The 12986-nt window shown below is 41.6% G+C and overlaps 1 protein-coding gene across 1 annotated transcript in view; it reads left to right on the forward strand.

The window, feature by feature from the left end:
- The window catches only part of LOC121553354 (ankyrin-3), a gene marked incomplete at both ends in the record, with an annotated part of 222040 nt that overhangs the window by 152034 nt on the left and 57020 nt on the right, over positions 1-12986 (forward strand). The window contains 4 exon segments of the mRNA XM_045211551.1: positions 282-436; positions 5770-5981; positions 6167-6471; positions 8573-8801. Of these exon segments, the coding sequence (XP_045067486.1) occupies positions 282-436; positions 5770-5981; positions 6167-6471; positions 8573-8801 (901 nt within the window).

The raw sequence follows: 12986 nt of genomic DNA on the forward strand, positions 1-12986 counted from the left end.
TCTGGTCTGGCTGCTCCATGCATTATGTCTGTTGTAATAAAGCCAGCATGTTGACAGCTGTTCCCATTCCATTACCAATGCTACCATGAAAGCCTTCCAGGTCTATTAGGTCTGCTCCCTCCATCCTGAGGGATGACTATATCAGTCATGTGGCGTCATACCAACAGCACCTTCACCTCTCCTCTGTCATCCCAGTCGGCTCGGGAGGGGCGGCCATAATGGGGCTATAGTGTTGTGGTTTCTTTGTAACCACTGAGAAAGCCCTGTGGTTTCCCCGACAGCCCTGTGATCGTGGAGATCCCCCATTTTGGTTCAATGAGGGGGAAGGAGAGAGAGCTGATCATGCTGAGGAGTGAGAACGGAGAGACCTGGAAGGAACATCAGGACGACTACAAGACAGATGACCTCAATGAGCTGCTCAACGGCATGGATGAAGGTATGGAGGATATTATAGAACTATCATTCAGATGGATGAAGGTATGGAGGATATTATAGAACTATCATTCAGATGGATGAAGGTATGGAGGATATTATAGAACTATCATTCAGGTGGATGAAGGTATGGAGGATATTATAGAACTATCATTCAGATGGATGAAGGTATGGAGGATATTATAGAACTATCATTCAGATGGATGAAGGTATGAAGGATATTATAGAACTATCATTCAGATGGATGAAGATATGGAGGATATTATAGAACTATCATTCAGGTGGATGAAGGTATGGAGGATATTATAGAACTATCATTCAGATGGATGAAGGTATGGAGGATATTATAGAACTAGCATTCAGATGGATGAAGGTATGGAGGATATTATAGAACTATCATTCAGATGGATGAAGGTATGGAGGATATTATAGAACTAGCATTCAGATGGATGAAGGTATGGAGGATATTATACAACTATCATTCAGATGGATGAAGGTATGAAGGATATTATAGAACTATCATTCAGATGGATGAAGGTATGGAGGATATTATAGAACTATCATTCAGGTGGATGAAGGTATGGAGGATATTATAGAACTATCATTCAGATGGATGAAGGTATGGAGGATATTATACAACTATCATTCAGATGGATGAAGGTATGGAGGATATTATAGAACTATCATTCAGATGGATGAAGGTATGGAGGATATTATACAACTATCATTCAGATGGATGAAGGTATGGAGGATATTATAGAACTAGCATTCAGATGGATGAAGGTATGGAGGATATTATAGAACTAGCATTCAGATGGATGAAGGTATGGAGGATATTATAGAACTATCATTCAGATGGATGAAGGTATGGAGGATATTATAGAACTATCATTCAGATGGATGAAGGTATGGAGGATATTATACAACTATCATTCAGGTGGATGAAGGTATGGAGGATATTATAGAACTATCATTCAGATGGATGAAGGTATGGAGGATATTATAGAACTATCATTCAGATGGATGAAGGTATGGAGGATATTATAGAACTATCATTCAGATGGATGAAGGTATGGAGGATATTATACAACTATCATTCAGATGGATGAAGGTATGGAGGATATTATAGAACTAGCATTCAGATGGATGAAGGTATGGAGGATATTATAGAACTAGCATTCAGATGGATGAAGGTATGGAGGATATTATACAACTATCATTCAGATGGATGAAGGTATGGAGGATATTATAGAACTAGCATTCAGATGGATGAAGGTATGGAGGATATTATAGAACTAGCATTCAGATGGATGAAGGTATGGAGGATATTATAGAACTATCATTCAGATGGATGAAGGTATGGAGGATATTATACAACTATCATTCAGATGGATGAAGGTATGGAGGATATTATAGAACTAGCATTCAGATGGATGAAGGTATGGAGGATATTATACAACTATCATTCAGATGGATGAAGGTATGGAGGATATTATACAACTATCATTCAGGTGGATGAAGGTATGGAGGATATTATAGAACTATCATTCAGATGGATGAAGGTATGGAGGATATTATAGAACTATCATTCAGATGGATGAAGGTATGGAGGATATTATAGAACTATCATTCAGGTGGATGAAGGTATGGAGGATATTATAGAACTATCATTCAGATGGATGAAGTTATGGAGGATATTATACAACTATCATTCAGATGGATGAAGGTATGGAGGATATTATAGAACTATCATTCAGATGGATGAAGGTATGGAGGATATTATACAACTATCATTCAGATGGATGAAGGTATGGAGGATATTATAGAACTAGCATTCAGATGGATGAAGGTATGGAGGATATTATAGAACTAGCATTCAGATGGATGAAGGTATGGAGGATATTATAGAACTATCATTCAGATGGATGAAGGTATGGAGGATATTATAGAACTATCATTCAGATGGATGAAGGTATGGAGGATATTATACAACTATCATTCAGGTGGATGAAGGTATGGAGGATATTATAGAACTATCATTCAGATGGATGAAGGTATGGAGGATATTATACAACTATCATTCAGATGGATGAAGGTATGGAGGATATTATAGAACTATCATTCAGATGGATGAAGGTATGGAGGATATTATACAACTATCATTCAGATGGATGAAGGTATGGAGGATATTATAGAACTATCATTCAGATGGATGAAGGTATGGAGGATATTATAGAACTAGCATTCAGATGGATGAAGGTATGGAGGATATTATAGAACTATCATTCAGATGGATGAAGGTATGGAGGATATTATAGAACTATCATTCAGATGGATGAAGGTATGGAGGATATTATAGAACTAGCATTCAGATGGATGAAGGTATGGAGGATATTATAGAACTATCATTCAGAAGGATGAAGGTATGGAGGATATTATAGAACTAGCATTCAGATGGATGAAGGTATGGAGGATATTATAGAACTAGCATTCAGATGGATGAAGGTATGGAGGATATTATAGAACTATCATTCAGATGGATGAAGGTATGGAGGATATTATACAACTATCATTCAGATGGATGAAGGTATGGAGGATATTATAGAACTATCATTCAGATGGATGAAGGTATGGAGGATATTATAGAACTATCATTCAGGTGGATGAAGGTATGGAGGATATTATAGAACTATCATTCAGATGGATGAAGGTATGAAGTATATTATAGAACTATCATTGATTCTGGAAAGTTCAGTGTAATAATCATTCTGTTGTCTCTACCTCCACAGAGATGGACAGTTCAGTGTAATAATCATTATGTTGTCTCTACCTCCACAGAGATGGACAGTTCAGTGTAATAATCATTCTGTTGTCTCTACCTCCACAGAGATGGACAGTTCAGTGTAATAATCATTATGTTGTCTCTACCTCCACAGAGATGGACAGTTCAGTGTAATAATCATTATGTTGTCTCTACCTCCACAGAGATGGACAGTTCAGTGTAATAATCATTCTGTTGTCTCTACCTCCACAGAGATGGACAGTTCAGTGTAATAATCATTCTGTTGTCTCTACCTCCACAGAGATGGACAGTTCAGTGTAATAATCATTCTGTTGTCTCTACCTCCACAGAGATGGACAGTTCAGTGTAATAATCATTCTGTTGTCTCTACCTCCACAGAGATGGACAGTTCAGTGTAATAATCATTCTGTTGTCTCTACCTCCACAGAGATGGACAGTTCAGTGTAATAATCATTCTGTTGTCTCTACCTCCACAGAGATGGACAGTTCAGTGTAATAATCATTATGTTGTCTCTACCTCCACAGAGATGGACAGTTCAGTGTAATAATCATTATGTTGTCTCTACCTCCACAGAGATGGACAGTTCAGTGTAATAATCATTCTGTTGTCTCTACCTCCACAGAGATGGACAGTTCAGTGTAATAATCATTCTGTTGTCTCTACCTCCACAGAGATGGACAGTTCAGTGTAATAATCATTCTGTTGTCTCTACCTCCACAGAGATGGACAGTTCAGTGTAATAATCATTATGTTGTCTCTACCTCCACAGAGATGGACAGTTCAGTGTAATAATCATTCTGTTGTCTCTACCTCCACAGAGATGGACAGTTCAGTGTAATAATCATTCTGTTGTCTCTACCTCCACAGAGATGGACAGTTCAGTGTAATAATCATTCTGTTGTCTCTACCTCCACAGAGATGGACAGTTCAGTGTAATAATCATTCTGTTGTCTCTACCTCCACAGAGATGGACAGTTCAGTGTAATAATCATTATGTTGTCTCTACCTCCACAGAGATGGACAGTTCAGTGTAATAATCATTCTGTTGTCTCTACCTCCACAGAGATGGACAGTTCAGTGTAATAATCATTATGTTATCTCTTCCTCCACAGAGATGGACAGTTCAGTGTAATAATCATTATGTTATCTCTTCCTCCACAGAGATGGACAGTTCAGTGTAATAATCATTATGTTGTCTCTACCTCCACAGAGATGGACAGTTCAGTGTAATAATCATGATGTTGTCTCTACCTCCACAGAGATGGACAGTTCAGTGTAATAATCATTCTGTTGTCTCTACCTCCACAGAGATGGACAGTTCAGTGTAATAATCATTCTGTTGTCTCTACCTCCACAGAGATGGACAGTTCAGTGTAATAATCATTCTGTTGTCTCTACCTCCACAGAGATGGACAGTTCAGTGTAATAATCATTCTGTTGTCTCTACCTCCACAGAGATGGACAGTTCAGTGTAATAATCATTATGTTGTCTCTACCTCCACAGAGATGGACAGTTCAGTGTAATAATCATTCTGTTGTCTCTACCTCCACAGAGCTGGACAGTTCAGTGTAATAATCATTCTGTTGTCTCTACCTCCACAGAGCTGGACAGTTCAGTGTAATAATCATTCTGTTGTCTCTTCCTCCACAGAGATGGACAGTTCAGTATAATAATCATTCTGTTATCTCTACCTCCACAGAGCTGGACAGTTCAGTGTAATAATCATTCTGTTGTCTCTTCCTCCACAGAGATGGACAGTTCAGTGTAATAATCATTATGTTATCTCTTCCTCCACAGAGATGGACAGTTCAGTGTAATAATCATTCTGTTGTCTCTTCCTCCACAGAGATGGACAGTTCAGTGTAATAATCATTCTGCTGTCTCTTCCTCCACAGAGATGGACAGTTCAGTGTAATAATCATTCTGTTGTCTCTTCCTCCACAGAGATAGACAGTTCAGTGTAATAATCATTCTGTTGTCTCTACCTCCACAGAGATGGACAGTTCAGTGTAATAATCATTATGTTATCTCTTCCTCCACAGAGATGGACAGTTCAGTGTAATAATCATTATGTTGTCTCTACCTCCACAGAGATGGACAGTTCAGTGTAATAATCATTATGTTGTCTCTTCCTCCACAGAGATGGACAGTTCAGTGTAATAATCATTATGTTGTCTCTACCTCCACAGAGATGGACAGTTCAGTGTAATAATCATTCTGTTGTCTCTACCTCCACAGAGATGGACAGTTCAGTGTAATAATCATTATGTTGTCTCTACCTCCACAGAGATGGACAGTTCAGTGTAATAATCATTCTGTTGTCTCTACCTCCACAGAGATGGACAGTTCAGTGTAATAATCATTATGTTGTCTCTACCTCCACAGAGATGGACAGTTCAGTGTAATAATCATTCTGTTGTCTCTACCTCCACAGAGATGGACAGTTCAGTGTAATAATCATTCTGTTGTCTCTACCTCCACAGAGATGGACAGTTCAGTGTAATAATCATTCTGTTGTCTCTACCTCCACAGAGCTGGACAGTGCCGAGGACCTGGAGAAGAAGCGTATCTGTCGCATCATCACCAAGGATTTCCCACAGTACTTTGCGGTGGTGTCTCGTATCAGACAGGAGAGCAGCCAGATGGGCCCAGAGGGAGGAGTCCTCTCCAGCCTGACACTCCCATTGGTCCAGGCCTCCTTCCCCGAGGGGGCGCTCACCAAAAAGATACGCGTGGGACTGCAGGTTGGTCTGGTCACAATGCTGAACTGTTCTGGGAACAATTGGGGAAACGATCGCACTGTACTTGTTTACTGTAGTTGTTATGAGCAGAATTAATCACTTGTTGAATAAGGATAGGAGGCGTGTTATAACTGTGGAACAGCGTTTCTGATTGGCTTATTATGAATTATGATTCTGATTGGTTCTAGGCCCAGCCGGCTCCTGATGACATGGTGAAGAAGATCCTTGGTAACCGGGCAACCTTCAGCCCCATAGTGACGGTGGAACCTCGACGCAGGAAGTTCCACAAACCCATCACCATGACGATCCCGGTCCCGCCCCTGTCAGGGGAGGGGGTTAGCAATGGCTACAAGGGAGACTCCACCCCCTGCCTGAGGTTGCTATGCAGCATCACCGGCGGAACCTCTCCTGCCCAATGGGAGGACATCACTGGGACCACACCCCTAACCTTCGTCAACGACTGTGTCTCCTTCACTACCAATGTCTCTGCCAGGTAAGACTGTCTCCTTCACTACAAATGTCTCTGCCAGGTAAGACTGTCTCCTTCACTACCAATGTCTCTGCCAGGTAAGACTGTCTCCTTCACTACAAATGTCTCTGCCAGGTAAGACTGTCTCCTTCACTACCAATGTCTCTGCCAGGTAAGACTGTCTCCTTCACTACAAATGTCTCTGCCAGGTAAGACTGTCTCCTTCACTACAAATGTCTCTGCCAGGTAAGACTGTCTCCTTCACTACCAATGTCTCTGCCAGGTAAGACTGTCTCCTTGACTACCAATGTATCTGCCAGGTAAGACACTGTCTCCTTCACTACCAATGTCTCTGCCAGGTAAGACTGCCTCCTTCACCACCAATGTCTCTGCCAGGTAAGACAAGTTTAGTAAGACAAAAGGTAATATAACTGGGTTTAGTATTATCACTGACTACTGGCTTTACTGGGTTATTAAGTCATTTTACATTCCATGTGATTATAATACAGATTGAATAACAAAACAATACTATACATTACAGAACATAACATATACTGAACAAGCAACAGATCATATAAGGAAATCAGTCAATTGAAATAAGTTAATTAGGCCCTGAAGAGCTCAGTGACTTTCAACATGGCACCGTCATAGGATGCCACCTTTCCAACAAGTCAGTTAGTCTAATTTCTGCCCTGCTAGAGCTGCCCCGGTCAACTGTAAGTGCTGTTATTGTGAAGTGGAATCGTCTAGAATCAACAACGGCTCAGGCGCGAGGTGGTAGGCCACACAAGCTCACAGAACGGGACCGCCGAGCTCTGAAGCGTGTAGCGCGTAAAAATAGTCTATCCTCGGTTGCAACACTCCACTACCGAGTTCCAAATTGCCTCTGGATGCAACATCAGCACAAGAACTGTTCGTCGGGAGCTTCATGAAATGGGTTTCCATGGCCGAGCAGCCGCACACAAGCCTAAGATCACCATGCGCAATGCTGAGCGTCGGCTGGAGTGGTGTAAAGCTCTCCGCCATTGGACTCTGGAGCAGTGGAAACGCGTTCTCTGGAGTGATGAATCACACTTCACCATCTGGCAGTCTGACGGACAAATCTGGGTTTGCCTGATGCCAGGAGAACGCTACCTGCCCGAATGCGTAGTGCCAACTGTAAAGTTTGGTGGAGGAGGGATAATTGTCTGGGGCCGTTTTTCAGGGTTTGCCCTAGGCCCCTTAGTTCCAGTGAAGGTAAATCTTAATGCTACTGCATACAATGGCATTCTAGACGATTCTGTGCTTCCATCTTTGTGGAAACACTTTGAGGAAGGCCCTTTCCTGTTTCAGCATGACAATGCCTCCGTGCACAAAGCGAGGTCCATACAGAAATCGTTTATTGAGATCGGTGTGGAAGAACTTGACTGGCCTGCACAGAGCCCTGACCTCAACCCCATCGAACACCTTTGGGATGAATTGGAACGCCAACTGCGAGCCAGGCCTAATCGCCCAACATCAGTGCCCAACCTCACTAATGCTCTTGTGGCTGAATGGAAGCAAGTCCCCGCAGCAATGTTCCAACATCTGGTGGAAAGCCTTCCCAGAAGAGTGGAGGCTGTTATAGCAGCAAAGGGGAGACTAACTCCATATTAATGCCCATGATTTTGGAATGAGATCTTCGACAAGCTGGTGTATTTTCACTGTTATTACCTCCCTTACTTTCTGTCTTCCTGTTTTCTTTCCTCCTCTACTCTGTCCTCCTGTATCTGTCCTCTGTCCTGTGCTTGTTTCTAACCTGTCTCTGTCCTCTGTCCTGTGTGTGTTTCTAACCTGTATCTGTCCTCTGTCCTGTGTGTGTTTCTAACCTGTATCTGTCCTCTGTCCTGTGCTTGTTTCTAACCTGTCTCTGTCCTCTGTCCTGTGTGTGTTTCTAACCTGTATCTGTCCTCTGTCCTGTGCTTGTTTCTAACCTGTCTCTGTCCTCTGTCCTGTGTGTGTTTCTAACCTGTATCTGTCCTCTGTCCTGTGCTTGTTTCTAACCTGTATCTGTCCTCTGTCCTGTGTGTGTTTCTAACCTGTCTCTGTCCTCTGTCCTGTGTGTATTTCTAACCTGTCTCTGTCCTCTGTCCTGTGTGTGTTTCAGGTTCTGGCTAGCTGACTGCCACCAGATCCCAGAGACAGTAGGCCTGGCCAGCCAGCTTTACAGAGAGCTCATCTGTGTTCCTTACATGGCCAAGTTCGTGGTGTTCGCCAAGATGAACGACCCTATGGAGTCCCACCTGCGCTGCTTCTGTATGACAGACGACAAGGTGGACAAAACCCTGGAACAGCAGGAGAATTTTGAGGAGGTGGCCAGGAGCAAAGACATTGAGGTGGGTTTCAGCTCAATGGGTGTAACTTATGTTGACAATTTCGATTCCTTTTGGAAACAAAACACGTTTTATAAGGAGGATGGGATCCACCCAAATAATATGGGTTCCTGGATCCTTTCACAGCATTATAAGTCTGCGTTGAGACAATGACTTATCAATGACCCAAGCCCAGCTCAGTTAATCACTACCATTGTGACGCAGAGTTGTCATAATGCTTTAGCAAATGTACATTATACCAGGGGCATTGGTAGACACAATGTAAGTAACCTAATGTACAGTGGGGAGAACAAGTATTTGATACACTGCCGATTTTGCAGGTTTTCCTACTTACAAAGCATATAGAGGTCTGTAATTTTTATCATAGGTACACTTCAACTGTGAGAGACGGAATCTAAAACAAAATCCAGAAAATCACATTGTATGACTTTTAAGTAATTAATTTGCATTTTATTGCATGACATAAGTATTTGATCACCTACCAACCAGTAAGAATTCCGGCTCTCACAGACCTGTTAGTTTTTCTTTAAGAAGCCCTCCTGTTCTCCACTCATTACCTGTATTAACTGCACCTGTTTGAACTCGTTACCTGTATAAAAGACACCTGTCCACACACTCAATCAAACAGACTCCAACCTCTCCACAATGACCAAGACCAGAGAGCTGTGTAAGGACATCAGGGATAAAATTGTAGACCTGCACAAGGCTGGGATGGGCTACAGGACAATAGGCAAGCAGCTTGGTGAGAAGGCAACAACTGTTGGTGCAATTATTAGAAAATGGAAGAAGTTCAAGATGACGGTCAATCATCCTCGGTCTGGGGCTCAATGCAAGATCTCACCTCGTGGGGCATCAATGATCATGAGGAAGGTGAGGGATCAGCCCAGAACTACACAGCAGGACCTGGTCAACGACCTGAAGAGAGCTGGGACCACAGTCTCAAAGAAAACCATTAGTAACACACTACGCCGTCATGGATTAAAATCCTGCAGCGCACACAAGGTCCCCCTGCTCAAGCCAGCGCATGTACAGGCCCGTCTGAAGTTTGCCAATGACCATCTGGATGATCCAGAGGAGGAATGGGAGAAGGTCATGTGGTCTGATGAGACAAAAATATAGTTTTTTGGTCTAAACTCCACTCGCCGTGTTTGGAGGAAGAAGAAGGATGAGTACAACACCAAGAACACCATCCCAACCGTGAAGCATGGAGGTGGAAACATAATTCTTTGGGGATGCTTTTCTGAAAAGGGGACAGGACGACTGCACCATATTGAGGGGAGGATGGATGGGGCCATGTGTATCGCAAGATCTTGGCCAACGACCTCCTTCCCTCAGTAAGAGCATTGAAGATGGGTCGTGGCTGGGTCTTCCAGCATGACAACGACCCGAAACACACAACCAGGGCAACTAAGGAGTGCCTCCGTAAGAAGCATCTCAAGGTCCTGGAGTGGCCTAGCCAGTCTCCAGACCTGAACCCAATAGAAAATCTTTGGAGGGAGCTGAAAGTCCGTATTGCCCAGCGACAGCCCCGAAACCTGAAGGATCTGAAGAAGGTCTGTATGGAGGAGTGGGCCAAAATCCCTGCTGCAGTGTGTGCAAACCTGGTCAAGACCTACAGGAAACGTATGATCTCTGTAATTGCAAACAAAGGTTTCTGTACCAAATATTAAGTTCTGCTTTTCTGATGTATCAAATACTTATGTCATGCAATAAAATGCAAATTAATTACTTAAAAATCATACAATGTGATTTTCTGGATTTTTGTTTTAGATTACGTCTCTCACAGTTGAAGTGTACCTATGATATAAATTACAGACCTCTACATGCTTTGTAAGTAGGAAAACCTGCAAAATCGGCAGTGTATCAAATACTTGTTCTCCCCACTGTATGTCCCTCTAACTGCCCTGAATGCCTCTGCTGATCCTACAGCCATTGTATGCAGCAATCATGTGTCAATCAAGTCCACTGTGTGCAGCTCACCCTGCACTAACATAAAGAACATGAGCACATCTACTGCTGCTAAGCTTCCCAGTAAAGCAATAAAAACAAGCAAACATCCCAGAAAAGTGCTAAAAATAGCCCACATTAACATATGTAGCTTAAGAAACAAGGTTCATGAAATTCATAATTTGCTAGTAACAGATGACATTCATATTCTATCTCTGAAAATCACTTAGATAAGACCTTTGAGGATACAGTGGTAGCAGTACAAGGTTATAACATTTACAGAAAAGATAGAAATGCCAATGGTGGAGGTGTTGCTGTTTATTTAAATATTGACTGGCTTTCATCAGGCTGCCCACTCAAGAGAAAGCTTCAAACTGTAACCAATGCCTGCAACCTGGTTCAGGTTATCAATCAACCTACCAGGGTAGTTATAAACAGTACAGGAATGAAATCATCAACATGTATTGATCATATCTTTACTAATGCTGCAGAAATATGCTTGAAAGCAGTATCCAGATCCATCAGATGTAGTGATCACAATATAGTAGCCATATCTAGGAAAACCAAAGTTCCAAAGGCTGGGCCTAATATAGTGTATAAGAGGTCATACAATAAGTTTTGTAGTGATTCCTATGTTGTTGATGTAAATAATATTTGTTGGTCTGTGGTGTGTAATGAGGAGCAAACAGATACTGCACTTGACACATTTATGAAATTGCTTATTCCAGTTACTAATAAGCATGCACCCATTAAGAAAATGACTACAAAAACGGTTAAATCTCGGTGGATTGATGAGGAATTGAAAAATTGTTTGGTTGAGAGGGATGAGGCAAAAGGAAAGGCAAATAAGTCTGGCTGCACAACCGATTGGCAAACATACTGCAAATTGAGAAATCATGTGACTAAACTGAATAAAAAGAAGAAGAAACTACACTATGAAACAAAGATAAATGACATAAAGAATGATAGTGAAAAGCTTTGGAGCACCTTCAATGACATTTTGGGCAAAAAGGCAAACTCAGCTCCATCATTCATTGAATCAGATGGCTCATTCATCACAAAACCCACTGATATTGCCAACTACTAATTATTTTTTAATTGGCAAGATTAGCAAACTTAGGTATGACATGCCAGCAACCAACGCTGACACTACACATCCAAGTTTATCTGACCAAATTATGAAAGACAAGAATTGTAATTTTGAATTCCGTAAAGTGAGTGTGGAAGAGGTGAACAAATTATTGTTGTCTATTAACAATGACAAGCCACCGGGGTCTGACAATCTGGATGGAAAATTACTGAGGATAATAGCGGACGATATTGCCACTCCTATTTGTCATATCTTCAATTTAAGCCTACTAGAAAGTGTGTGCCCTCAGGCCTGGAGGGAAGCAAAAGTCATTCCGCTACCTAAGAATAGTAAAGCCCCCTTAACTGGCTCAAATAGCCGACCAATCAGCCTGTTACCAACCCTTAGTAAACTTTTGGAAAAAATTGTGTTTGACCAGATACAATGCTATTTTACAGTAAACAAATTGACAATAGACTTTCAGCATGCTTACAGAGAAGGACATTCAATAAGCACAGCACTTACACAAATGACTGATGATTGGCTGAGAGAAATGGAAGATAAAAAGATTGTGGGGGCTGTTTTGTTAGACTTCAGTGCGGATTTTGACATTATCGATCATAGTCTGCTGCTGGAAAAACGTATCTGTTATGGCTTTACTCCCCCTGCTATATTGTGGATAAAGAGTTACCTGTTTAACATAACACAGAGGGTGTTCTTTAATGGAAGCCTCTCCAACAAAATCCAGGTAGAATCAGGAATTCCCCAGGGCAGCTGTCTAGGCCCCTTACTTTTTTCAATCTTTACTAATGTCATGCCACTGGCTTTGAGTAAAGCCAGTGTGTCTATGTATGCGGATGACTCAACACTATACATGTCAGCTACTACAGCGACTGAAATGACTGCAACGCTTAACAAAGAGTTGCAGTTAGATTCAGAATGGGTGACAAGGAATAAGTTAGTCCTAAATATTTCAAAAAGTAAAAGCATTTTATTTGGGACAAATCATTCACTAAACCCTAAACCTCAACTAAATCTTGTAATGAATAATGTGGAAATTGAGAAAGTTAAGGTGACTAAACTGCTTGGAGTAACCCTGGATTGTAAACTGTCATGGTCAAAACATGTTGATACAAAAGTAGCTAAGATGGGGAGAAGTCTGTCCATAATAA

The sequence above is a fragment of the Coregonus clupeaformis genome, chromosome 37 (genome assembly GCF_020615455.1).
Source record: "Coregonus clupeaformis isolate EN_2021a chromosome 37, ASM2061545v1, whole genome shotgun sequence".
Classification (NCBI taxonomy): domain Eukaryota; kingdom Metazoa; phylum Chordata; class Actinopteri; order Salmoniformes; family Salmonidae; genus Coregonus; species Coregonus clupeaformis.